This window comes from Amia ocellicauda, chromosome 4, assembly GCF_036373705.1.
Source record: "Amia ocellicauda isolate fAmiCal2 chromosome 4, fAmiCal2.hap1, whole genome shotgun sequence".
Taxonomy (NCBI): Eukaryota; Metazoa; Chordata; class Actinopteri; order Amiiformes; family Amiidae; genus Amia; species Amia ocellicauda.
In genome coordinates this window covers 29,520,408-29,548,145 of record NC_089853.1, presented here as the reverse complement: position 1 = coordinate 29,548,145, position 27,738 = coordinate 29,520,408, and the positions used below count along the sequence as shown (strand labels likewise).

Here is a 27,738-nt window from a genome sequence, read left to right as displayed (position 1 = left end):
CATGCGGCTGGAAGTGAGGACATTCGTATCCGCTGGGGCTGAAGAAGAAAGTTTAAAGAAAAATGCATGGAGGGGATGGGAGTGAGACACTTTCTCGTCGGGACTCCAGGATTGCGCCTGCCAGGTCCCTGGACACAGCCGACAGCGACACGGCCAAGGAGCAGTCCGCCAAGCTATGCGGCTACCTGAACAAGCTTGCGGGCAAGGGGCCGCTGCGGGGCTTCAAGACGCGCTGGTTTGTCTACGACCCCAGAAAATGTTATCTGTATTACTTCAAGAGTCGCCAGGACTCGCTGCCGCTGGGACACATTGAGATAGCCGATGCCTGCTTCAGCTACGATGTGGAAGCGGATGAAGGGCAGTTTGAGATCCACAGTAACGGGAAGGATTTTCTCCTCAAGGTAAGAGCAGGTCTGACCGAGCCTTGCGTGTGGACTGTGTCCCTGTCTGCGGTCAGAGCACTTCCCAATAAGGGTACTAATAATCATAATAAACAATTATATAAATAATCATAATATTAGTATTCTAGCCTAATAAACCGGATTAAGTGTACCCTAAACTAGAGACTTAAATATCATCCAATACTCTGGAATAATATTGTTATAGGTATTTAAAGATACAACTCACATTTAAGTTTATTGTAAAAGCTGTATTCAATACAAGTTGTATTCAAACAACACGTTATAGTGTAACGTTTTCAGTTATTCACACAACAACACATGAGTCACTTTGGGAAAAGGTAACAGATTTCCCAGAGCTTTTTTACTTCTGCGGTGTGATTGCGCTCCACTGAAGGACGGGCGCTCTGGCGGTGCAGGGGGTACCGGTGTAGCGCCGTGTTGTCCTGCTTCACTCATGATTAAGAAACAAACACTCCAACCACAGGCCATCTCGAAACACTGAGTTCATAAACGTAGCTGTTTTACAGTTGGATAACACAACAATACAATAATAATAAGGTAAGTCATATATAGTATATCAAATTATGATGATTACAACTATTATTATTATGAACTATTCTTTTTTCTTAGCTAGCTTCTTCCGATTTAATTCGCAATTTAACATCTGGCACGAACATTAGGCGCCTGACCCACATGTCTGCCAAACGGAAACTTTTTTTTCCTGTGTTTGTTTGTTGTAGAGCAGCTGTATGACTGTACAATGTAAATGCTTAACACCTGTGTAACACAAATGTAAGCCTCACTAGGAGCACGTAGTGCCTGATGATGATGCACAACTTACATAGCATCCAGTAGCAGTGCTCTGCAGTCCGCTCTCTCTATGCTGATATATCACAGGTATGCTATATTCTGATTTCACTACATTGTTTTGCATAGTTATAGAAATGCTTCTTCTTCTTCTTCTTCTTCTTCTTCTTCTTCTTCTTCTTCTTCTTCTTCTTATGTAATAATAACAAATTACCTTAATCATTAATTCAAACAGTGTTCTACCTATTGTCAGTCACTTGACAATAGTAGCATGTGTATAGTTTTAAATACTCAGGGTAATTTTCACTATAATTAGTATTAGTGCTCTGGAATCATTAAAATGAAGTTCGTTTAGGTGAAAGTTCTCAGAATTGCTGTTTACAGTTGTGAAAGACATCCCAGTGAAATGTCTGTCGCTATAAATATATATATGCTTCTGTCTTTTTACCACAGATCACCAAATGAGTGTTATGCATCTTGTGACATCTTTGTTATAGCTGGAAGTGACTTTTATAATCGCAGGTTTCCCTTTCTCACAATATCACTTCCCAGTATCAATTTGTGTCAAATGGAGTTGACAATTAAAAGGAAATGTTTCATGTCACTTGCCTGTTGAAGATAACATTTAGGGACACATCTTGCTGCTGTACACCTACTACACACTTGCTGAGTAGTGTTGTTTCAGGCAATAGGCTACATGGTTTCCTACTACCTTGTATGTAGTGTCCTATTAAAATATTTTTTCTCTGTCATGAAAAGGCTTTTAGGAACGTGTTGCAATGTTAAAGCAGATTTCAATTTTCAGGCAGATAGAAGGAAGGCACACTTTAAAATAGATTTCAAAATTCAATCCTTAATTAATAAATAAACGAAGAATTGAAAATGCAATGCAGCAAGTCTGAAGTGGCTAAATATTAGGACAGCCTTCCCTTGTCATTTAAATGTAAGCAAAATAATGTAATTCTATTATGTTTCCTTTTAAATAAAGGAAATATTAAACATCTTTCATTCTCAGAGTGCATGCAGGACATACCAGCATTGTACAGTTTTATGACTTGATTTTTGTGAAAAATAAAGTAAAACTGCAGATAAAGCCAGCAAAAGTTGCAGTTGCATTGTTGCTTCAGTTTGAAGCTACAAATTACAATACCACTATTTTACCATTCTGACATAGTTATCTGCTAAATATTTCAATCAGAAAGCAGGCATTGCTGGCTGCAGGCCAGTGAACAATTCCAAGGTTTTAGGCAAGCAGTGCTGCCAAGAGTCTTGCTGATGATAACACTGTGACTGCACACAGTGATTACAACATGCAGACACAACCCAGACAAACTTAAAGGAAGAATATGCTTGTAACAGTGTTTCTTTTGCACCTAGATCCTCTTATTGAAACTCTTTATTTACCTTACAGGTTTGACTTTAACAATCAATGGACTACTACAGGAAAGGTTTTAATATATGTATTTACACTGCATGCCTGGTGTTGCAACACCTGCATGTTGCAATACCTGCAGGGAATTTAAACAAAAGCTGCCCCACTCCCTGATTTAAAGACAGTTGAAACTCCAATCTAGTGAAATGTTGGGCTGGGTTAGCAGATAATCAGCTTTCAGTAGGTCCTCTAACAAAGCAACATGGAGTTAACATTTGTTTCTACACCTTTGGCAACTCTCCAGCAAAATTAAACATGTCAGAATACAAAAGGGTAAATCTTGAATAATAAGTATCTTTTATATATTTTGAGATGAATCGGAACATTTCAACTCTGGCATAAAAAAAGAAATATAAGTTGAAAAAATTCAGAGTTTAAGATTTGGGATTTGATTTGCTTTTATGAAAGGTTGAGAGTGCCTTGTTTATACTACACTGGCAGCTAATCACTGTGGTATTTGCTGCAGTGTACAAATAACAAAAGCGGGCTTCTCTGAAAATGTACTATGTTCAATTTACTGTAACCAATAACAATCAGAAATAGTTTCTGAAAATGGACATGCACTGTGCAGCCACAATAAGATCTGCCGCTTGCTTTTGTGGTGCATGATGTTAAACAAGAAATACTCAACCGACTTTGCTGCTCTTGACATCAATTTGGTTTAGTTTATCTCAATAAAATGGACAAATGGAAGCTGACTGTTACGTTACAAAGTGTGCAAGAAGTGTCCTAGACTGATGTGGAAATATTTCTGTTGTAAGTGATAAATTACTTTGCAGTTATTTTAATAACCTTAAGATTAAGATTATGATCTTATGCAAAGTCTGTAGTTAGTGTCTTATAAAAAATGTGTCCCATTGACACCATTTATCTTTTTGTCCTGTTTATTAAATCATAGTTTACTGTGGTTATAAAACTATTTCAAATATATTTCTAGATATACCTTCATTAAAGAAAACAAATTACCTTTATTTTGTTTATAGAATATAGATGAATATAGATAGTGTGGACACGTTGGGTTTTGTTTTTTCAAGTAAAATACAAATCTTCCTGTGTTTGTGTTCTGCACTGAATGAAAGAATAATCTGTTCGTACAATCACACTTTTTAATATCATGGGGATTTACTGGAAAAGCATTAGTGGTTATAACACTTATTTTAGCAAACCATTCTGCTATTTTCTCAATTACACAATAGACAAATGTATAACTTCAGCTAATATTATTATTAATACAATGTTAAAGTATCTTTCTTGTGTTTGTACCACATAGCTGTCCAATCAGGTTATTTTACAGCTCTCTACCATGATATTCGGTCTCTTTGCGGGTTAACATCTTTGTTACAGTCAGTGGGACTCTGTTTCAGTACTTACAGCATCCATTTTGCCTCTGCTCTCTCTGAGGCTCTGGTACTGCGATTTCACCTGCAGCTCATTGTGAGTGAAACCAGCAGCTGACTTTCAGCAGTGGCGGTTACATCTGCTTCTTTTTTTGGATACAGGATGAATTTACAGAGAATATTTTTAGTCTCCCAAAGCAGAACTTCATAGACAAACTTTCCTGCTTGAAATTAATGCAAAACTGTTTTTGTATTTTATTTCCTTCCACAGTGTGTTTGTCTGTAGCTTATTATCATCAAAGTCCCTTTGTGGACGCTAACTTCAGATTATAGGAAAATGCAAATTAGCTGGTGTATATGCCATCAGACAGTAAAATCCATTTGGTATGATGTATAATTGAGACAAATACTGCAGGAAATAAGCTACAGATAAGATATAGCTATCAATAATAGTGTAGTAAATAATCCCACTAACTTTCCAGAATGAAAGCTTCAGAAGCACCTTGCTGATTTCCTTTGGCAGTTCATCAACTTTATATTCAATTAATTCCACATTAACGTGTCAAACGAGCTACTGTATATGAAAAGGCCATAAGGAGTAAGTTGATCTTGAAAGGGATACAAAAAAATAAAGGAGCAATCTTATGGTCATGCAGTTTGTTGAAAATGATCAGGAACCTAAAACAATTATGCACTTTCATCAGGTTTCCTTCACCAACTCCTCTGCATTGTTTGAAGTGATGAGCAATGTCTAAATTGGGCTACATCATTTCCTTTATTTTGTTGGCTTCCAAATGAACAATAGTGTTTCAGCAGTACAACCTGTCCTGAATGTGAAGGGTTTCAGAGGGCTGTTGTCCGTTAAAGAAGACACAGGCCACGGAGTCTGCTTACACTAAAATGACAATAGGAGGTACAATAGGAAACTATGTGGTCAGATTGTGAAGGGCAGTGTGACTTAAGGGGAGGCCCATGACAGATTTACAAACACTGTGAACTTGAAATAGGAAATTAAGACACCGTGTAGAATACAACCTTCTACCTTCTACTCTTGGTTTCCAGTCTTATTTTATTTTTTTATGATAAATTATTATCCAGCTTGAATTTTAAATGCTTCCTGTGTTTTTATGTCATCGTGATTGCAATAACTCTCTTTTCCCAGTACTGCAGTCTGTGACAAATGAAAGCCAGCCAGTATGAGCAGGAGTAAAATCAGTAATCAAATTCAAAATCGCTATGATCTGCACTGAAACCATGCAAATGTTAGAGTACGTGTACTGCATTATTATTTCGGAACATTCCTGTTAAGTGCAGTTTGATGTACTTTTTAAAATCGTTCCAATGAAAAAGTGTGACGTATTGTGTCCGGTGTTTTTGCAGGCACCCAACAGCCAGGTGAAGAAGTACTGGTTGCAGCAGCTGCAGCAGAAGCGATGGGAATTCTGTAACAACCGGGCCTCCGTCTCCAGGGAAAGCTGGTGCTTCCCCACTGTGCCCGATCTGCCCACTGGCCTGGTTGCCAGAGATGCAGGTAGAGTATTGGATATGAGCGCTTCATACATTATTACTATATATGTATTTTTTTTAATAAATCTCATTACTTTAACTTCTTGCCTCCCGAGCAACCTTGCAGTTTGGACAGATGCTGTGTGAAGTGTCCTGACTAATCGGAAGTATTTGGATTGTACTATGTGGTTTCTGCAAATTATCCACAGAGTAGCCTCAGAATGGGGTAACAGACCATGTTGCTTCAGTCATGTATGTAGAATCAGAGTAGACCATTTGGGAAGTCTTGCTTTGAATGTGGAAAGAGACGCACCTTCTGTGTTTTGTTTTTTCTTTTGTTTAAAGTCTGCTTATTATTGTTAAATAAGTGAAGTCTTCAGTTCCCTGTTTCTCCCTGGAGAACTCTACTACAGCACAAACAAAGCACTGAGCTCCAGGTATTACTGTCAGGTCTGAGTGAAATGGTGGGGGTGGTGCCAGGGTTTGGAGGCAGTCCCGTCCTGTAGGCACCATAGCAATGTAAGTATGGTTAAATAAAAATTAACCTATGCAACAACATTAAAAGGGAATGCAGGACTGAAACTGGGCTATGAGGGCTAGAACGTGAAACAGAACAGGGTTGTAGTTCCACAAGTTCTCAGAAGTCTCCGTAATTAATGGTTTAACTTGAAAATGCTCATTTAGCATTTTTTGCAAGATGAAGATTAAAAATGTGTTTGAATGCAGTCCATTGTGAAATGTTTGCTTCTTCAATTGTATTTGAAAACCCATCTACTTTCTCTGTGGCTTCAACGCTATATATAAGTATACATTTTTAACATTGGATTTTTTTGTGCTGTACAAATTACTTTTTTGTTATCTAAACAACATGGCAGCTCATCAGCTTAAAACATAGAGAGCTGGATGAATATACAGATGCCAAAATAAACCATCCAGCTCCTTCTGAAGCTTTCATTCCATTAGGCTACATTGTTATTGTTATTTATTTCTTAGCAGATGCCCTTATCCAGGGCGACTTACAAAATATAAGCACAATACAAAGTCAAAAAATACAGTGCAGTTCAAGTCATACATATTACAATGCAATTCAAACCATACAATATATGAGGTCTTACATCCTGGATTGTAAAAGCCAAGTGCAGAAAAGATGTTAGGTCACAGTCAAGGGCCAAGGGAAAGGGAGCATAGGGGAAATCAAAATAACAATACGAGTACTAGTAATGCAAGGCAAGTAGTATGAAAAAACGTGGAGTAGCGTGTGCGAATCGGGGGCAGAGAGAATACCAGACGAGCTGCAGAGTTCTGGATGAGCTGGAGCGGCGGGTAGTAGTTGCAGGCAGGCCGGCCAGGAGGGAGTTGCAGTAGTCCAGGTGGGAGAGGACCAGTGACTGGACGAGCAGCTGAGTCGAGTAGTCGGTGAGGAAGGGACGGATTCGGTGTATGTTGCTCAGGAAGAATCTACAGGTGCGTGTCAGCGTGGTGATGTGCTGAGTGTAGGAGAGCGCAGGATCGATGGTGACTCCTGGTTTCTTAGCGGAAGAAGAGGCAGAGAGTGTCGTAGATTCTAAGGGGATGGAGAGGTCAGCAGAAGGTGAGGAAGAGAGGGGAAAAGAGGAGATCAGATTTGGAGAGGTTGAAGTGGTTGTGAGCGCATCCAGGCAGAGATAGCAGACAAGCAGGAAGAGATGCGAGAGGGGATGAGGGTCTCGAATGAGGGAAAAGACATGAAGATCTGGGCATCATCTGCGTAAAAATGGTAAGAGAAATCATGGGAAGCGATGAGGGGGCCCAGGGAGCGAGTGTAGAGAGAGAACAGGAGGGGGCCCAGGACGGAGCCTTGGGGAACGCCTGTGAGGAGAGGTTGGGGGTGGATGAGGAACCTCACCATGTCACTTGGTAGGTCCGGTCGCTGAGGTAGGAGGAGAACCAGGGATTCCAAGGTTGGCGAGGCAGGAGAGGAGGATGGAGTGATCGACAGTGTCAAATGCTGCAGAGAGATCGAGGAGGATGAGGATTGAGGAGAGGGAGGCCGCCCGAGCACAGCTGAGGGAGTCATTGACTGCCAGGAGGGCGGTCTCAGTGGAGTGGGCTGTGCGGAAGACGGATTGCAGAGGATCCAGGTGTGAGTGATGGGAAAGAAATGCAGAGAGCTGACGGTGGACAGCACGCTCGAGGGTCTTTGAGAGGAAGGGGAGTAGGGAGACAGGGTGGTAGTTCTGAGGAGAGGTGGCGTCAAGGGTAGGTTTCTTGAGGAATGGGATGACAGCAGCTTGTTTAAATGCAGAGGGGATACAGCCAGAGAGGAGTGAGGAGTTGAGGAGGGAGGATTGTGTTTGTTTCCTCCTGTGTTGTGCTGAGAATCCACTTAAGCCCAAGATCTGTCAAATATCAGTCCATCTGAATGGCCTTTACTGTGTGAAGGCTTGCTCGTGCGTACCTTGGCAAACTTGCCCAGTCCTGTAATCTCCAGTTCACTTCCACCAGCAGTCTTTCCAGTGCAAGAGCAGGCTGCACAGGAATCACATCAGAGCTCTTTGCCACTCCGCACAATTCTGCTGCAGAGTATTGTATGAGCTTCTTATTTTTAGATGTAATCCCTGGATGATGACAGTTAGCAACTTGATGCGATCAAGATCAAGGGGGATTCCCTTGTAAAATAAATTCCAGCAGAGGAGGGCTTTTTTATTCCTGGGTGACCGAGTGATCAATATTACCCCACGGCAAAATGATTCTCCTCCGCCTTGTGTATAAGATCATGGGCAAAGTGCAGTCTGTAATTTTTCTCTTTTTTTTTTTTTTTTTTTTTTTACCGTATTGGTATGAAACCTCACACTAAGAGGGCCAAGTGCAGGTCAAGCTGCAGGTCTTCTCATTTGTGTACAACCCTGACTTCTAGCTTACCAACTCTAAATAACTATTTGTTTAATGGCTAGTGTAGCCTGTTTCTCTGCTTTTCAGCTGATTACTGATTTAATGAGGCCTAAAAAACTTGCTGGAGTGCAGCCCCAGCTCGTTATAGTACGTGCTTCTGTCATTCAACACTTGATGGTGTATTCACAGCTGTGTAGTTGGGCAACATGTGAGGAAACTGTTACGACCTCAAAACTTTGCACCTTTAAAAACTCCACTGACTGTTTGGTGATAAGCGTGTGACATGGTACTGTGCTGCTATCTGAAGGTGGAAGCAGTCAACAATTGCAGACGAAAAAGACGAAACCTTTCTCAATAATGTCTGCTAATAGCTGAGGAGGCGTTTGTGGTTACCTGGCCATTCTCCACTTTGAACAGACTGTTTGCATCATGACTGATATTTGACTGCAGACTCAAGTCACCCTGATGTGTGACATCACACGTTCATAGAGTGGTTAATGTTCTGTTGTGAACATTAACTATACCTTAAAATAAGTGTATACAGTGTGTGAAAACCCATGAATCTACTGGTGCAAACAGCAGCGGGGTTATTAACGGGATGGTCTTATTCCTGACAAAGAAGTGGGCGGGCCCTTGCAACAGATGTACTTGAATGGGTGGCATTTTGAGTGTGTTTTGTTGCCCCCCTCCTTCTCCCCTCCGTCAGCGTCAGAGGGGATGATTCAGGCAGAAAATCTAAGTCTGTTACTGCAGTCTTCGCTCGGTCTGGGTTTTGCTGACGATTTGCAGCTTTTACTTTTCTTGTTGCTGCTCAAGTTTTTGTAATTGGATAACTGCCCACTCTGTAGTTCTGCAATACTGCGGAGGTTCAGGATGAGTGATGATGGAAGTTGATTTGAGGTCACATTTGCTTCCAATTTATTTGACCGCCGGACTCAACAGAAAGCAGCGTCCAACATTTTACCAACTCGTTACAACAATGAAATCTACAGTGGTTGATTATGTAGTCCTAAGTAGCAGAATCGTCAGATTATGGGACATAAAGTCCTGTCTACAGCTGTCACAAGTGTAGGCCTAGATACTCTTTTAGTAGGGTAAGGCTGTGTGAATAATTGTGAAGTATGCAAAACATAAATAAAGATACCAGCCAAGTGAATGTTGTGTAATTATGCCAGTTTAACTGAACAGGTTTTTATGCAAAAAATAAACATATATGCATAGATCTGTCTACCAGCATTGAGTGCAGAAGCATTTCTTTGTATCCTAACTTTGATCACATCTGGCCAAACAAACAAACAAACAAAACCTGAATAATTGAATTTGTTTGTCAGGTAGATTGTTTAATGTTTATAAATTTAACTTCCATTCAGGAACCCCTTAATGAATGTTTTAGGTGCTCTAACCTTAAAATACATTGATTTAATTGAATTGAATGAAAACTGAAGTTCTACTCTTAATTTTTTTTTAGAATATTCTATAATGACACTACTGAGGCTTATTGCAAATAATTAAGAGAACCTCTGACCACACATTTAAAAAACAATGGACCAGTTTTTGAACCTACATGCATTTTTAAAGTACCTTTTGCAATCAGCTGATCTAATACAGCCTCTGCTTTTTAGCTATTTAACACCAAGTGGGAAGACTATTTAAAAATGATTTGGAGCGCAGAACACATTTGCCAATTCAAAATTCTGTTATGGGCCATCAATAGAGCATTATGATAATTCATGCTTGTGGTTAGTGGTTACACAAATCCACATGGTCTGATTACTGTTATTTTCCCATAAACTCCAGTTTAAATCCTGAGTATTACATCATTCAGAGATTAGTCAGGATTGCTGACCTCAAAAAGACTCCACATTTGTATTCTGGTATTGCACAAATTTAGCATTATTGCAGTTTGTTGATGTTTTTAATCCCAGCAGACATAAACATGTTCAAGGAGATGAACTTACTTAAGGCAAAGATTAAGCTAACACTTCCTGATCATATTTCAGTTAAACAAAAACAATAAGCTAGGATTTAATTATAGTTGCCCACTAACAACAAGAGGTACTGTCAGATTTGTTTATTTTTCTCACTCATGTGCAATAGTTTCCTTATTTTGTCCAGTCACACACAAAATGTATCAGTAAAAATAATAATTTGCAATAAGTGCAGATCAGAGTACTTTATTGGTTGTCCATTGTGTTCCGTTTTAGATGCTTTTATGTATGAGAAGCCGAATGAGACGACAGAGAGTGTGCGCAGTGAGTTTGCTGTGGATACTACATCTGAGGGCCTAGCTGGACTAGCCTACGCTGCCAGGAATCCTGCCACCCCGTCCAACACCCTCAACTCCCTCAGACACTGGGGCACTGAGCTGAGGTAAGAACTTCTGTACTCAGCTGCTGCAGTTTTTATCACAGCACTCTTATCTGTGGGGTCCTGTACCTGAGCCAAACCTGAGATGTCACTGCCTAACTATAAAGGTTTATTTTATTTTTTGACAAAAGCAATTATATCATATTAACTCCTATCTTGAGTGTGGAGTTTTGCTTTGCTCTTTTTAGGTAATACTGGCTACATAATGACTTGGTGGTTGTCTGGCTATTGGTCAGTGTATAGTATATGCTATACCCACTGGACCAGGGTATAGCATAGTTGGGGGTGGGGACTAGCATAGATCAGGTGAGCTCCGAATCACTCTTTGTAGTTCATTTTCTATCCACATGCTAGTGGTTGTTACTTAACCTGCTAGCTTCTTAATTTTGTACCTGTTAAACTTGTTTAACTAGTATTATGGCAGTAGGATGTTACAATGGAGTTCCTTGCCTAAAACATTGTTATTTTTTTTTTATTTTTTATTTTGGATTACTTATTTTTGCTTCCTGTAATTTTGTTTTACACCATTGTTTCTAAACTTGCACCTTTGTTTCTGTGCTGTGGAATACAGAGCTGGCAATCGCTTTCCCTTAGCTAGGAGGCGCTTGAATTGCAGACATTACATAGTGTTTTACAAGGTAAGGCTGCGTATATTAGAATGCGATTCTCTTTGTTGAGTAAAAGTATGATGTGGTTTCCTGTTGATCTTTGGTACATTCTAAAGCTGGTTTGTTTTGTTTTGTTTTTTAATCAGTCAAGTAAATGTTTAAATGCAGATTAAAAGAAAAAATATATATACTCGAACAGAAGCAAATTGCAGCCCACGGAGCACAGTCAAGCTTTTAAATAAATATTTGCTAATTATACAGAAGCTAGATAAGTCCATTCATTCAACAGACTCTTGGAATAGACTTGTGGACAGTGTTCCTAATGGGAAATGTTTAGCACCACTGACTCAGAGGCTAGGTAGGTTTTTTAATACAGTGTATGCACATTTGGAAAATTCTGGCCACATCTGGAGAAGTGACACAGAGCCCTGGAATTCCACGGATTAGGCCTAGATCTTGGCAAGGTGCACTGAGGCCTTTTTAAGAAATTGTGTGAAAACGAAAATCACATAGAGTTCAACCAGAAAAGAAAAAAGGATTCTGGTGAGAGCTGTTTAAACCACCCTGTGGACCCCATAGGCCAGACGGCATACATTTTCTATTGGAGCAGTCAGAAAAGCAGAAGCAGTCAACTGAAAATGTGGCAGACAAATCTTGCATCACAGGGAACTCCCAGTAGTAAAATCTCTGAATTAGTGTTATTCTTTTCTTGGTTTTATATTATTTAAAGTTTAAATATATAATTGTATTATGTGCTCATTCACCATCACTATTGAATTTAAGTGAAGATATATTTTGAGCATGCTGATTATATAGTTGGAAATTACACCTTTGTTATTTGTTAGTCACAAGCCTTTTTTTGTTTTTCTCAGGTACTGACCACAGCCTTGTAAATTGTGCATGTGCACTGTGTCTGCATTGCTCTCTTATCAGTGAAGATATATAGGGAAGTTCCAAAAGTACAGCACATGGAACAACTATGTTCTGGCCTTGGAGTCATTCAAAAAGCTTTTTGCACAGCTGACTTTAATATCTGTAATTATACAAAAGTATCAAAAGAACGTATATCAAGGCCATGCTTGCTGACATTTGGAACGATAGCACAAATGGCATTGGCCAGACAGTGCTGTGCCTGGGCCCAAGTGTACTTCATCAGAATGTGTTTCATCCTTACTGGCATTGCTGTCGGTAGCAATAGTGCCCCAAATGACTTGTGCTTTTAATTGTTTTTTTTTCATATTACACTTATCATTGCAATGCCAGGTGAGCTCTGTCCTGTCCCTTCCCTCAGGAACTCTGTGTCCCAGCTGAGACAGGGCCGAGGGAACCCTGAGAATCGCCGCAGTGTTTTCTACACTGGCAGTGATGAGTGGGAGATGATTGACCCCCTCAACAAAGAGCTGCAGGACCAGATGGCTCTACAGGAGTTTTCGAAGAAATCTCACCCGGAAATGCACAGGAGTGAGGGGCTTTTCTCATTACCAGTCACAATTGAGTGCAGGTTGCGTCAGTGCTTAATGACAACTGCTTCTTCTTGGGGGGGGGGAGGGGCAGAATTCACACACTGATCCTGAGAACATCGAACAAGGCTGCTGTAGGTTTCACTGTGATTATCTGATGGGCACTTGCACTTTACAATTACAGCTGTCAAGTTCACAGATATAGGCACTGATTGTTACTTTGAAATGTTATTCTTTTTAAATAACTATATCCATAACTGTGAATGGATGAGGGGAAAAAGGAGGAAATATTCTGGGCCAGATTTATGAAACATTTACCGTTGTGTTAAATTAATATCTATTCTTTTCAAATGACAGAAAATAATACTGCTGGTTTAACTGCACAGAAATAAAGCAAGCTTCAAGCAAATAAAGCAAGCAAATACATATTTTTTTTTAACAATTAGGTGTTTTTCTTTTTAGAAAGGTGTGGTAAGTGTGACATGATGTTAAAGTGTTATGAAAATGGGCCAGTATGGTTTGTTTAAAGTAGGCCTAAATGCTTAATATAATAATAAGGACACATCGAAATAAAAAAAAAATGTAAGAGAACTCTGCTTTCCCTAGACTCCACAGGTTCCGCGTTCAGCTTTGACTTTGGGCGCAATGCTTCACGGTCAAGGCGCCCCTTCCTCAGGGACATGATGGGCTCCAACAAGACCAGCAAGAGCACCGAGAGCTCTCCCGTCGAGTGGAACGGCAGCAAGTCCTCCGAGGCCCAGCTCAGGCTGCAGAGCCAGCAGGAGGAGCTGACCCACCTTCGTGAGGAGCTGGCCAGCCAGAAGGTATGACCCTGCTGCCTGCGGGCACTGGGCAATCTTTAATCTCGAACGGTGCGACTAGGGCTGTGCTTCTCGAGTGCAGACAACCACGTGCTAGGGTTAAAGTGGCTATTTACAGCAGCCATTGCAGGAAAGAGAGGAAGAGAAATGTGGCCCAAGCATTATGTTTAAGTGTGGTAAAGCATTGCTACGCTCTGGATGGGTGGTGGGGGGACTTTTTGCTTGTTAATTGTTTTTGCGGCTGAACTTCTGAAGCTACTAAAAAGCGTGGCTTGAGAACCACTGCTGCTGACCAGCCTGGCCACTTCCTCTTAAGCTACTTAAAAAACAAAACAAAAGAACTGGGAAATTTCACTTTGACAAAGTAAAAGCAATCCTGTACCTCACCTCACAAATGTGTGCCAAATTATGGTTTGGGGTTTGCCAGACGATCTCAAAGTGTTTAATGCCTTTAAAATGATCTATTTTTATTTTAAATAATTTCACTGCATAGGTTTAGATGCCAACATATGCAAACTCAAAAGTTCGATTTTCTTACAGCTGAACATGCATTGAAAACAAAATTCTGAACTTGCATGGACATGTCTCTTGGAATTTCAAACCTGTCTGCCATGTCATAGTGAAAGCACTTAAAGTAAGTGGCAGATGCTGAGTCTCTACAGCTTCTCCTCAGTGAACACTGTCAGTTTCTTGTTTTCTTCCTCCAACTATAATGTGATGCCACACAAGGTAATGCCAGGTAATTTCCTGTGTCTCTGCTTCCATTGGTAACAATAGAGGCTGTGTCTCACTGTCTCAACCCTGTTGACTAGAAAATACTTCAGTCAGATTGTACAGCTGGCAAACATGTTGTTGGTGTTCATGCCAAAAGAACCCCTCCAAAGAAAACAAATGCCATGAAAGTGTATTTCAGGTATTAAAGAATTCATAAGTGTGGAGTAAAGTGTTAGTTTATTTATTAATTTTTTTTAATCACTTCAAATGGTTAATTTCTTTAACTTTCTGTAACTTGTTTATCTTTCCTGAGAATACAAATTATTTTAATTTAGACTTATTTTTATTAATGTTGTATGTGTCACCTGTAGTGAAAGGACACTAAAGATTTGATTCTATTTATAGCCAATACACACTGAGCATGCCTGTTCATGTAGATTTCAATAGCTGTGTCAGGCGATTAGCAGCTTATACCAATGCTGTAGGGAAGTAGGTGGCTTTCAGTTTATGATTTAGGGTCTTTTTAAAACATTCCTCTTTTCCAATCTCAATTTTATTTGAAGCAATCAGTTTCAGATGCTGCCCTGTACTTTTCTAAATATAAATATTGAATGACGCAAGACCCATCTCTAGGAAAAAAATCTGCCTCACTGCTTTTTTCCACAAACCAATTTTTAACTAAAGTGACCATCCTCATTAGCTTCCTTTAGCTGTTTAGCAGTCTTTAGCTGTGAAAAAAGATGAGCACCTTTAGCAGCTCATGACCAGATCATGGTCAGCAGAAACACCACTTAAAACCATAGATTTTGCATGTAACAGGTTCCTGCTTCACAAAGAAACAGGCACAATACTAGCTGTGATAGGCACACTAGCTGTGTTAGGCATTAATTCTGACACAATTTAGATGAAAATTGGTTAACCAATTTTGTACCAAACCAGTTATACGATAAGTGAAACAGAATGTGGTCCCAGTAGAGTTTTATACATTGCAGAGATGACAACAAAAATTGCGGCCAAAGGTCCCCTAGGTTTACCATGTAAAATGAGTATCAGAAGGCCTAAACAAAGCCTGATGTGAGTCCTAGTATGATACACATGCAATGTAGTATGATTTGTATGATTTTCATATCTCTTCATAGGAACGATCTGAATGGCCTCTTCTTGTTGTGAAATAGTTTTTTCAGTGAGGATGAAGGAATGCGGTTACATATGCATCTTCCTCTCTGTGTGTCTATGTGCCAGGAGCTGGTGCGCTTGCTGCAGCAGACCCTGAAGAGCTCTCAATACGACAGGCGCTCCCTCAGCGGTCCCGAGGCTTCCCAGGACTCCCTGCAGCTGGTGCAGGAGAAAGATGAGCAGATCCAGGCCCTTTGTGGGCACATGGAGAAGCTGGGCCTGGAGAAGGAGAGTCTGCAGCAGGAGCTGAAGACCCTGAAGAACAAGGTGGGGGAGATCAATGACCAGCTGGGCATGCTGATGGAGACCATCCAGGCCAAAGACGAGGTGATCATCAAGCTTTCCCAGCAGAGCTGCACCGGGTGCGACAGCGCTGGCTCCCCAAACCGCGGAGCTGCAGACTGCACATCTCCGGCCTGCAAGGGGCTGCAGGAGCTGGACAATCTGAAGGTAGGCTCCTAAACCCAGAGTGGAGAATTCAATGACAACCTCCCAGGAAGCCAAACAATGCCTGTTTTCTGCAGTCTCGCACTCTCTAATGGCAAAGCAGATGGGTGACAGCATGCTTTTTGCTGCAGTAAGGTCACAAGATGCTGGAATGATACATAGTTATATATGTATGTGGAGGTATGTAGAGAAAAAATATATTTTAAAGCAAAAAGATAGAGAAACTATACATGCGTTTAAATTGTTGTTAAAATATGCTTACAAGAAAAGCTATATATTTTTAATGTATGTATTTGTATACATAATATTAACTGACCTCGGACTTAAAAACCTGTTAATCAAGGAAAGTGGATGAAAGAGGAAACAGAATTTAAGCAAGTTCATGTTTTGTAGCCTGTGAATTATTATTCAGTGTGGTACCTTATTTTACACAGTTCAGAGTTTAGGGAAGCAGGTGTATCGCCAGTTCTTTAGAAACTGAAGTCACCGGTATCTCTCTAACCACTGAGATTGATTTCCAGCATGCTGTTGTAGACAAACAAAGACAAAGTAGGAAGTTCAGCATGCTAATAATTTCGTACAATTGTATGGTAATCTGTTTAAAACGTCCAATAACACGACACCAAATAATATAAAAATTAAGAATTTAAGTTCGAATTGGCCATTTTATATGAAGACCAGTGTACACCACAACATGTCAGTGTTGGGGTAAGTGTGGTCCGATAAAGCTATGTATATGTCTCAGGATTATTATGAAGAATAACTTGTAATAGCTATCCATGTGCACTGTTTCAGAAGTTAATTTGGTAATGTTTCTTTAATGACATTGTTTCTCATCTTCTTTTCATATAATATCAGGACAGTCTACAGGGCTATAAATCCCAGAATAAGTTCCTGAACAAAGAAATTTTGGAGCTCTCGGTTCTTAGGAGGAACTCTGAAGTCAGAGAGAAGACTTTGGAAGCAAAGGTATTTTCTGTTTCTGAACACGAGGGGTAGTTTAGAGGACTTGTGAACTGTACAGCTAGAATGGAGGACCATCCTGAAAATATGAGTCTGCTTGTTGAGTCTTCTAGGCCTGAAAGTTTAGCCACCATACTGTCAGCAAAATCTGAATGCTATTTATTTATTTATTCACCTGATCTTCAACTAACAGACATGAAACAGTCATTGACAGTTTAACCGATCTATACAAAAAAACTTTGACAATTGCTTCACTGTTTTCGATGGGGTGGGAGATCCTAAGGTTTGTTTTGTTTCTGGGGTCAAGATTAAGCTTGTCCTCCCTCTCTGTTTGGCAGTACACGGCTCTGGAAGCCAAGCTGTGCCAGATTGAAAGTAAGTACCTGGTGCTGCTGCAGGAGGTGAACAACCCCGTGTGCTCCACAGAGCAGAGCCCAGCACGTGAGGTCATCTCCAGGCTGCTAGAAGACGCTCTGCAGGTGGAGAGCCCCGAGCAACAGGAGCACACCATCCTCAAACCACACCCTGTCAGGTACTTGATGCTACCACCCCCCCGGAACTCCCCATGCATGACTTACAGCCTGCCCGTGTAACATCTACAGAAGACAGTACCAAAACGAATGTTTCTGTATAACAAAACACGCAGAGAGAAACCACAAAATCAGGGGAAATTTAACTCTTGTAGTTTTAAGGTGCTTTTACCCTCTAATTCATGAATGCCATTTCATGTCACTTCCACTTATACATGTGAATGTAATTCTATAACAGAATGTTATACTACATGTTAAGTGGACACCCAGGTGTGTTTGCTGTCTCTGGACACACAGGAATAGCTAAGTTCGCTAAAGCCTAACGTGATAACTGAACAGGTCTGTTCTGATTTGGTCTCTTCCTGCAGCGAGTATGACGTATTTGGCTTCAAGACCGTGCCAGAAGACGATGAGGAAGAGAAGCTGGTGGCCAAAGTCAGGGCCCTGGACCTCAGGTCTCTCTCCCTGACCGACCAGGAGGTGTCTGTGGGTGTGAAGTGGGAGAATTACTTGGCCAGCATCATGAACAGAGAGATGGTGCGCATGCCAGAGGTGAAGACCCTGGTGCGTAGTGGCGTTCCCCACAAGCACCGCTGCAAAGTGTGGAAGTGGTGCATCTCCTTCCACGTCAAGAAGTTCCGGGACAGTGTAGCCGCCGACTACTATGCCCTGCTCCTGCAGAAAGCCCACGAGATTCAGAATCCGGCGTCCAAGCAGATTGAGCTGGACCTTCTGCGCACGCTCCCCAACAACAAGCACTATTGCTCCCCGGCCTCAGAGGGCATCCAAAAGCTGAGAAACGTCCTGCTTGCCTTCTCCTGGAGAAATCCAGATATCGGCTACTGTCAGGGGCTTAACAGGTATAGTGTGTGACCCAGAGCATCAGTGTTCAACTTCTGGAAGACCCTAACGAGTGGATTTTCAAAGCACGAGTCCATTATTTTCTTTTAACACCACATCAACTCCCATTTATTTTTCAAAACTATATTAAAATTGTCCTGTTTCATCTCTTGTCAGATTGCCAAATTTTTACCTATGAAGTTACTTTCAGAAATTAGAGAACCCCCTAGAGCAGAAACCTTGTTAGTGTAGGCAATGTAGTGTATGATCTGTTAACTAAACTTGCAAGTAAACAATAAAAATCATGGGGCAATATAAAATGCTTGTTAGTTAAATATTAGTGCACCAAGATTTATTGTGGCCATGCTATTCTTCTGTTGATTATCAACTGGCTAGAGGTTCTCAAACTGTGGTCTGTGGTTTATGGGTAGAGAGAGGTCTGGGCGATTTGACTTAAAAATAATATCTCGGTATTTTTAGAAGTTTGGGCGATACACGATATATATCTCTATTTCTTGTTTTTATCCAATCAAGCCACAAAATAAGACCAAAGACATTCAAACTACAAGTATTTCGTTAATCCTCCAATAAGCAAAACTAACAAATACTACATGCAGGCTGTCATGGTAAATATATGCAGAATGCAACACATTACAGCGCAAGTGTTGTGTGATTACTATTACGTGTGTTATGTTGTTATGGGATATATATATATATATATATATATATATATATATATATATATATATATATATATACACACACACACACACACACATACATACATACATATATATATATGTTTAAAAATAGCTGGCGTTACAATAGTTTTAATAAATCTTAAATGCGGGGTGCCTTATCCCAGGGATTTTATATAGAACAATTATCCGGTCAAGGAAGGACAGCAGCTCCCGTCTAAAAACAGTCCATATTCACCGATGTCTCAAAAATTATTTATTAGAGAAAAAGTGAACATCATAATGCTTACGCGTTTCGACTTATCTTCCTCAGAGCACATATACAGTGGGGGAAAAAAGTATTTGATCCCCTGCTGATTTTGTACGTTTGCCCACTGACAAATAAATGATCAGTCTATAATTTTAATGGTAGGTGTATTTTAGCAGTGAGAGACAGAATAACAACAAAAAAATCCAGAAAAATGCATTTCAAAAAAGTTATAAATTGATTTGCATGTTAATGAGGGAAATAAGTATTTGACCCCTTCGACTTAGTACTTGGTGGCAAAACCCTTGTTGGCAATCACAGAGGTCAGTCGTTTCTTGTAGTTGGCCACCAGGTTTGCACACATCTCAGGAGGGATTTTGTCCCACTCCTCTTTGCAGATCCTCTCCAAGTCATTAAGGTTTCAAGGCTGACGTTTGGCAACTCGAACCTTCAGCTCCCTCCACAGATTTTCTATGGGATTAAGGTCTGGAGACTGGCTAGACCACTCCAGGACCTTAATGTGCTTCTTCTTGAGCCACTCCTTTGTTGCCTTGGCTGTGTGTTTGTTCCCGCTCCTGTTCTACGTATGGTCTGGCGTGAGTCAGTTAATGTTGGGGCCTGTTGTTGTTTTCACGCAGGCTGGCAGCAATCGCACTCCTCTACTTGGAGGAAGAGGATGCATTTTGGTGCTTGATTGCCATCGTGGAGGTTTTCATGCCGAGAGATTATTACACCAAGACGCTGCTGGGATCACAGGTGAATGTCTCCACTTGGCCTCATGCAGAATGCCTTCCTCACTGCATCAACATTAGTGTTGCACCAGAACTTGTACTGTTTATTTTTGGTGTTATTTTACCTCCGAGTTCCCTTACAACTATAGCTAATGCTGAAGACCTGAATAATAATAATAATTAGTGAACCATTGTAAACTTGAATGATTGACTGAAAGGCAAGGAGTACTGCAAGGCATCATTCAACATCTAAACATTCTCCAGACTACAAAATGCTTTTGAACCAGTCTCCTGTGCTGCAGGCTGTAGTACCTGAAATGTGATCACTAATGCACAGCACGGTACTTTCCCTGTGTGTGCGGTAATTGATAATCTTGAAAAGGCAGTAGCTATGAGTTTTGTAGCTTGTTTTTAATGAGACCCCAGTTAGGAGCGAATCTAAATATGGCTCTGAGTGTCATGAACTCAGCTGTGCAGGAAACACTGCACTAAATTATTCTGCACGATTCTTCATTGCAGATCTGTCTTCATACTATTTTCACTCTTTTGTTCCATCATGATCCCTAGATCAGCTTCAGTGTTTGTTTCCTTATTCACAATTGCTTTGCTGAGTGAAGGTTTTCCGGGACAATACAGCTTTTTGTTTGTTGTTGTTGTTCCGTCAGGTTGACCAGCGAGTGTTCAAAGACCTGATGAGTGAGAAGCTACCGCGGCTGCATGCCCATTTTGAGCATTACAAAGTGGATTTCTCCCTCATCACCTTCAACTGGTTCCTCGTGGTGTTTGTGGATAGTGTTGTCAGTGATATCCTCTTTAAGATCTGGGATTCCTTTCTCTACGAAGGGCCAAAGGTACGGTGTGCATTGCATAGCTGCATTGGTATAATTGTGTGCAAAACCATTGGGTTCACAGTATCCTAGACCCAAATACAAATTGAAGGATTTTTTAAAATAGGAACTTAAACTTAAATATATAGTGCTGTGCAAAAGTTTTAGGCAGGTGTTAAAAAAATGCTGTAAAGTAAGAATCCTTATGATAATATTTATCAATTAACTAAATGCAAAGTGAGTGAACAGAAGGACAATCTACATCAAATTAATATTTGGTGTGACCACCCTTTGCCTTCAAAACAGCATCAATTCTTCTAGGTACACTTGTACAAAGTCAGGGATTTTGTAGGCATATAGTCAGGTGTATGATTAAACAATTATACCAAACAGGTGCTAATGATCATCAATTCAATATGTAGGTTGAAACACAATCATTAACTGAAACAGAAACAGCTGTGTAGGAGGAATACCACTGGGTGAGGAACAGCCAAACTCCGCTAACAAGGCGAGGTTGCTGAAGACAGTTTACTGTCAAAAGTCATACACCATGGCAAGACTGAGCACAGCAACAAGACACAAGGTAGTTATACTGCATCAGCAAGGTCTCTCAAGTTCAAGGCAGACAGGGGTTTCCAGATGTGCTGTGCAAGCTCTTTTGAAGAAGCACAAAGAAACGGGAAAGGTTGAGGACCGATCTCAACATCATCGAGTCTGTCTGGGATTACATGAAGAGAGAGAAGCAACTGAGGCTGCCTAAATCCACAGAAGTTCTCTAAGATGATTGGGCCAACCTACCTGCCGAGTTCCTTCAAAACCGGTGTGCAAGTGAACCTAGAAGAATTGATGCTGTTTTGAAGGCAAAGGGTGGTCACAGCAAATATGGATTTGATGTAGATTTTTCTTCTATTCACTCACTTTGCATTTTGTTAATTGATAAATATAATTTATTAACGTCTACTTTTGAAAGCATTCTTACTTTATAGCATTTTTTCACACCTGCCTAAAACTTTTGCACAGTACTGTGTGTGTGTGTGTATATATATATATATATATATATATATATATATATATATATATATATATATGTGTGTATATATGTGTGTGTATATGTATGTACAGTGAGGGGAAAAAAGTATTTGATCCCCTGCTGATTTTGTACGTTTGCCCACTGACAAAGAAATGATCAGTCTATAATTTTAATGGTAGGTGTATTTTAACAGTGAGAGACAGAATAACAACAAAAAAATCCATAAAAACGCATTTCAAAAAAGTTATAAATTGATTTGCATGTTAATGAGGGAAATAAGTATTTGATCCCCTATCAATCAGCAAGATTTCTGGCTCCCAGGTGTCTTTTATACAGGTAACGAGCTGAGATTAGGATCACTCTCTTAAAGGGAGTGCTCCTAATCTCAGCTCGTTACCTGTATAAAAGACACCTGTCCGCAGAAGCAATCAATCAATCAGATTCCAAACTCTCCACCATGGCCAAGACCAAAGAGCTGTCCAAGGATGTCAGGGACAAGATTGTAGACTGGAATGGGCTACAAGACCATCACAAAGCACCTTGGTGAGAAGGTGACAACAGTTGGTGCGATTATTCACAAATGGAAGAAACACAAAATAACTGTCAGTCTCGTTCGGTCTGGGGCTCCATGCAAGATCTCACCTCGTGGAGTTTCAATGATCATGAGAACGGTGAGGAATCAGCCCAGAACTACACGGGAGGATCTTGTTAATGATCTCAAGGCAGCTGGGACCATAGGTAACACACTACGCCGTGAAGAACTGAAATCCTGCAGCGCCCGCAAGGTCCCCCTGCTCAAGAAAGCACATGTACAGGCCCATCTGAAGTTTGCCAATGAACATCTGAATGATTCAGAGGAGAACTGGGTGAAAGTGTTGTGGTCAGATGAGACCAAAATCGAGCTCTTTGGCATCAACTCAACTCGCCGTGTTTGGAGGAGGAGGAATGACCCCAAGAACACCATCCCCACCGTCAAACATGGAGGTGGAAACATTATGCTTTGGGGGTGTTTTTCTGCTAAGGGGACAGGACAACTGCACTGCATCAAAGGGACGATGGACAGGGCCATGTACCACCTGGTGGCCAACTACAAGAAACGTCTGACCTCTGTGATTGCCAACAAGTGTTTTGCCACCAAGTACTAAGTAGAAGGCGTCAAATACTTATTTCCCTCATTAACATGCAAATCAATTTATAACTTTTTTGAAATGCGTTTTTCTGGATTTTTTTGTTTTTATTCTCTCTCTTACTGCTAAAATACACCTACCATTAAAATTATAGACTGATCATTTATTTGTCAATGGGCAAACGTACAAAATCAGCAGGGGATCAAATACTTTTTTCCCCCCACTGTATGTGTGTATATATATATATATATATGTGTATATACATATATACGTTCCCTTTTCTTCTGTGGGACATGTTTTTCATCTTTTAGTAAGATAACTTTTTGGGGAGTACAAGAGGAAGAGATACATATTGAATGGATAGCAATAAGAGTGCTACTAGATTCAGATAATCCTCAGGGCATTGCATGTGAGGAATATTTTAAAAGATGGCATAGCTTTTCAGTATCGGTTTGCATTGCATACAACAGGAAAAACCCTGGAATGTGCTACCTAGCTCTTTGATGTCCAGTTATTGGTAAATTTTCTTTTGTCTCCTCAGATCATGTTTCGTTTTGCGTTGGCTCTCTTCAAGTACAAAGAGGATGAGATTCTCAAGCTGCAGGATTCGATGTGTATTTTTAAATATCTCCGCTATTTCACCCGTACAATCCTGGATGCAAGGTATACTTAAAGAGAACCTCCCCTTTTTATCATTTAGAATTGTGTAGTTCAGTTTCCCTTTAATTTGATAGCTGTGTCATCTCACCACAGAATAGGACCTGAAATACCATTGTATGTTAATCTGGGATTTCATGGGTTTTGGAGATTTATTACATAAATTGATTGTCAAACATTATGTCAAACATTCTCTCACTATGGCACCGCCTTCTCTTCGTGTTTTGAAGATGATTTTCACTCAGTTCAGCGGACTGTTGCAGTGAGCCTCAGCCATGCTTTCTTTGTCTCCTTTAGAAAGCTGATGAACATTGCTTTTGTGGACATGAACCCATTCCCGCTGAGACAGATCCAGAACCGGCGCACGTTCCACCTGGAGAAGGTGAGACTGGAGCTGACAGAGCTGGAGGCCATCCGTCAGGACTTCCTGCGCGAGAGAGAGACCAACACTGACGGCAGGAACCTCATCAGTGATGACGAGGAAGACAACTAGCAAGGGCCAATCAGCATTCCGGCTCCTCCTTTGACTGGACGACTGAGAGATCCTCCTCTCCAGTCCTGTACTTGGATTTTTTTATTTGTATTTGCCGCCCACTTCTTGTTGTGTGTTCAATTATTATTGTATTTGTTTGTTTGTTTTTACCCTTTATTTTATTTTATTTTTTCAAGCGTGACCTCTGAGAAAGATTAGGAACAAAAACAGATCCGTTTCCCTGCATTCCTGCCAATCGATTATGATTGTCAATTTTCACTTAATATTTTTTTTCCGAGGAGGAGGGGAGGTGGGGGACAGTCTAGTATGATCAGGATTAAAGTGATTTAATCTGCCTTGCTAGTGAATACAGTAAGATTAGCCATTCAATATGATAGACTGAATTTATGCTAATTAATTTAAAGAATTATACAAATGGATGCAGTGCAAATCTATTTTGGTTAGGTTAATAACTGATTTGAGGTCAAACGCCAATAGAACTCGTATAATTTAACAGATTCTTGTATATTATTGCTTTAGGCGTAAGGCGTAGGTACAAAAACATAAAGAGGTCTGTCGTATATCGTAATGTAGATAGACTACATTTGATTATCCACCCCTCATCAACAGTCTTCTCCTGCGTTTTCTAGCACTTGGATCACTTTACTTTCAAGGTTCTGTGAAGGACTGCACCAGGCATCCTCTGGGTGGCCCAAACAGAGTGGCGAACACGGAGGGATTATTCAGATGCAAAGTCAACAAGGCCACTGGCAATGCAGCACATGCATGCAGGTTTTCAGATTAGACAGGTGTGTGAAACTGAGGTGTAATCCTTTCATCAGTGACTGCAACCTGGAAAATATTATTCTCTGGGAAGAAATGTGTGGTTCATGCCTCAGTGTTGAACTCCTTCTTCGCCTGACTTTAGTCATCTCCATGGCTCTCTCTTTCTGGATTTTTGCACATGTATTCTAGCTCACCCCCAAACTTTGTTTTTCTCATTTTTCAATTATTTTAAAACTCTTCTTGATGCTCTTCCTGAAGTTGCACGCTGCTGGCGGGGCTAATTCCTCCAACTGGTGCTTTGCAGCTATGAGAAGACTGACCATTGTAGACTAACCATCTGTCCTATGAATGGGAACACAAACCAGCCAGCCCACCCATTCCTTTTGTACCTGCCTGGAAACAGTATTTCACGGGGCTTGATCTGTGTTGGTGCTAGGAGCCACTCTCTCTGTTCTCCCATATCCTTGCATTGGGAATTGAAAATGCTTCTGAACCTATTTACAATCTGCTGAGGAATGGGCACTTATCCTTTCACTCCAGAGCTTGTCGTACCTGTATGGTGTTACTTTGTACTGCTTGTCTTTGACAGGCCTCAACTTCAAGCACTTTTTACCCCTAATATTAATTATGAATTTGCATAGTTTGCATTCAGTTTCCACAATAAAAAGCATTTTCCAGGACTCCAGAGCTTACTGCACAAGCCACCAGTTATTGTGGAACCTTATCATGACTTCAGCTGTTCTGTTTGCTGATTAAGTTATGCCAGCTATTTGCATACACAATTATTTCTATTTATTTTTTAAAAAGCATTCACAAATAGTGGGCACATTCTCTAATATTGCGAACAGGAAGACATCGGGAAGGTGTGACTGAGGTCTCCACAAGAGACCCGACCAGCCAAGCCAATTGGTGGATGTTCATTGACTCAGATGTTTCCTCAATATCAATAAGAACTGGACACATATGACATATTTTACTATGGAGGACCTGAAGAGTGTAATAGGAGATGCACCACTCAAGTAAACATCTAAAGACAAGAATGTTGTGAATTGAAAGGTACTATGAGCTGTCTTTTTGCAGCAGCACTTTTAGTTCTGGCCTTGCTATTGTTTCTTGGCTTGCACCTTCTGTGAAACAGGCAATTCTGATCTAATTACATATGAAGTACATTCCCTTTTCATTTTTCACATCTACCTAAAGAATGATACCTTTGCTTTTATACAGGATCTTTATATTTTCATTGTTAGGAGTAGAAAGACTCAGATTTGAAGCACAGAAAAGTATAGAAATATTGTTTCGGACGTTTCTTTGTGATTTAGTGTAGTGATCTTTACAAATCAGACAAGTCGGTTCTGACCATCAAGATTTTGTTTACTCATTTCACTTCACAAAATTATGAAGCATAATAGTAGGATTTAATTTTTTTCCTCCCTTTTTTGTTTGTTTGTATTAGACTCGTACTAAAGCCACTGAGTCAAAAATGAAAATATTATTGAATATACTGTGAACGTATTCAGTCGCTTCTGTCAGGGTGTTTTCTACTACGAGAGCTGGTCTCTCTAATGACCTAATCTCTGTGATATCAGAGCTTTCTTATCTTCAGAATCGTTTTTTGTTTCCTCACAGTTCTGAAAGTCTACAAACTGAAGGTTTTTCTGCTTATCAGAATGTAATTGCAGTGACAACTTACAGTGAGTGCAGTGTTACTACCAACTGTATACTATGGCAGTTCTTTAGATGACTGAATGTTTACATGAATCTGAGACCAATAGCCCTTGATTGTTTTGTTAATTTTGTTTCCCCTACTAAAACAGTCTTGAGTTTTATTCCTGGGGGCTCAGTATTAAAGGCTGTACAAAATGTTTTCTGTTGGAAGTGTGTACTGGCCACTGTGGACAGAAAAATACAACCAACTCTCTATGATAATTTTTTTCTGCCATTGAATCAACCAGGAAATTAAATGATACAACATTTACATTTTTTTACATTTGTAAACTGTATACAGCTTTAAGGACAGATTGTCTTTACTAATTTAAATGTGTAAACTCCATGTATGTCAGTTAATTCAACCATCTAATTACAATGCTGTTGGAAGTCTTCAAAACATCAAATGTAATTGATGGATTATGTATTGTACTCTTGTGTAGTAGAAACATACTACTTAAACTGTCTGCAAATCTAGATTTATACAGCACTTAAATAAATAAATTCTTAATGTAATAAGTCATAGAATATGTCTGACTATTTAAATAAGCTAAAGTGGCACATTCAATACACCTTCTCTCCTTACAGATGTTTTGTATGATATTATCACACCAGAGCTTTCCTCAGTAGAATATCGATAATACTGATGGGAACTTACTTATTTTCTAAATCGGCTTCATGTCTTGAATGTCATATGAAGAACCATAACAGAATTTTACTTCTGCAAGTTCAAGAATCCTGTAGTTATATAGCATCATAAACATTACACTATAAGAATTGGCATTTTTGTATCGGTAGCATGACTATTCAATAAACAATCTTTTCTTTTGCAATATCTGTGTACCAAATCTGTGTGATTTGTCTGTCTTACTTACTCACACATTTTTGATGACCCATTGCTCCTGCGGTTTTAGTAGGCAGATAAGGAACTGACCCATGAATCAAAGTGTTAGATTCGCCTGATGATAACGGCCGTTGTAGCAAGAACAAGCTGTCAGGGAGGAAAAGGAGGGGATTCATATGTGACCTGTGTATATGTGGCAGTAAATTGTGTTCCCACAGCTCTCCCACTGCAATAGTAAATCTTGGGAAGTTTGAGTTGGAAAGGAATTGGGCTGTTGAGTTGCAAAGAGTGCCAGGTCTGGTGTGAGGAGATTTCAACACATTGACCCACAAAGG

At 40.2% G+C, this 27,738-nt stretch overlaps 1 protein-coding gene across 1 annotated transcript; it reads left to right on the top strand.

Moving 5' to 3' along the window:
- Positions 1 to 27,392, top strand: tbc1d2b (TBC1 domain family, member 2B). Its single transcript, XM_066701805.1, has 13 exons — positions 1 to 401; positions 5,358 to 5,508; positions 10,559 to 10,724; positions 12,621 to 12,790; positions 13,396 to 13,613; positions 15,567 to 15,950; positions 16,806 to 16,916; positions 17,249 to 17,442; positions 17,809 to 18,300; positions 19,864 to 19,981; positions 20,622 to 20,807; positions 23,482 to 23,603; positions 23,895 to 27,392. The coding sequence occupies exons 1-13, from the start codon at positions 63 to 65 to the stop codon at positions 24,088 to 24,090; spliced, it is 2,847 nt and encodes a 948-aa protein (XP_066557902.1). The 5' UTR covers positions 1 to 62; the 3' UTR covers positions 24,091 to 27,392.
- Positions 27,393 to 27,738: the final 346 nt, after the last annotated feature.

Bases quoted from the DNA above. Each gene is read 5' to 3' on its own strand.
- tbc1d2b (XM_066701805.1), top strand. From the start codon at position 63: ATGCATGGAGGGGATGGGAGTGAGACACTTTCTCGTCGGGACTCCAGG. The intron at 12,791-13,395 runs GTGAGGGGCTTT...TGCTTTCCCTAG, and splicing joins TCACCCGGAAATGCACAGGA to ACTCCACAGGTTCCGCGTTC. The intron at 23,604-23,894 runs GTATACTTAAAG...TGTCTCCTTTAG, and splicing joins CGTACAATCCTGGATGCAAG to AAAGCTGATGAACATTGCTT.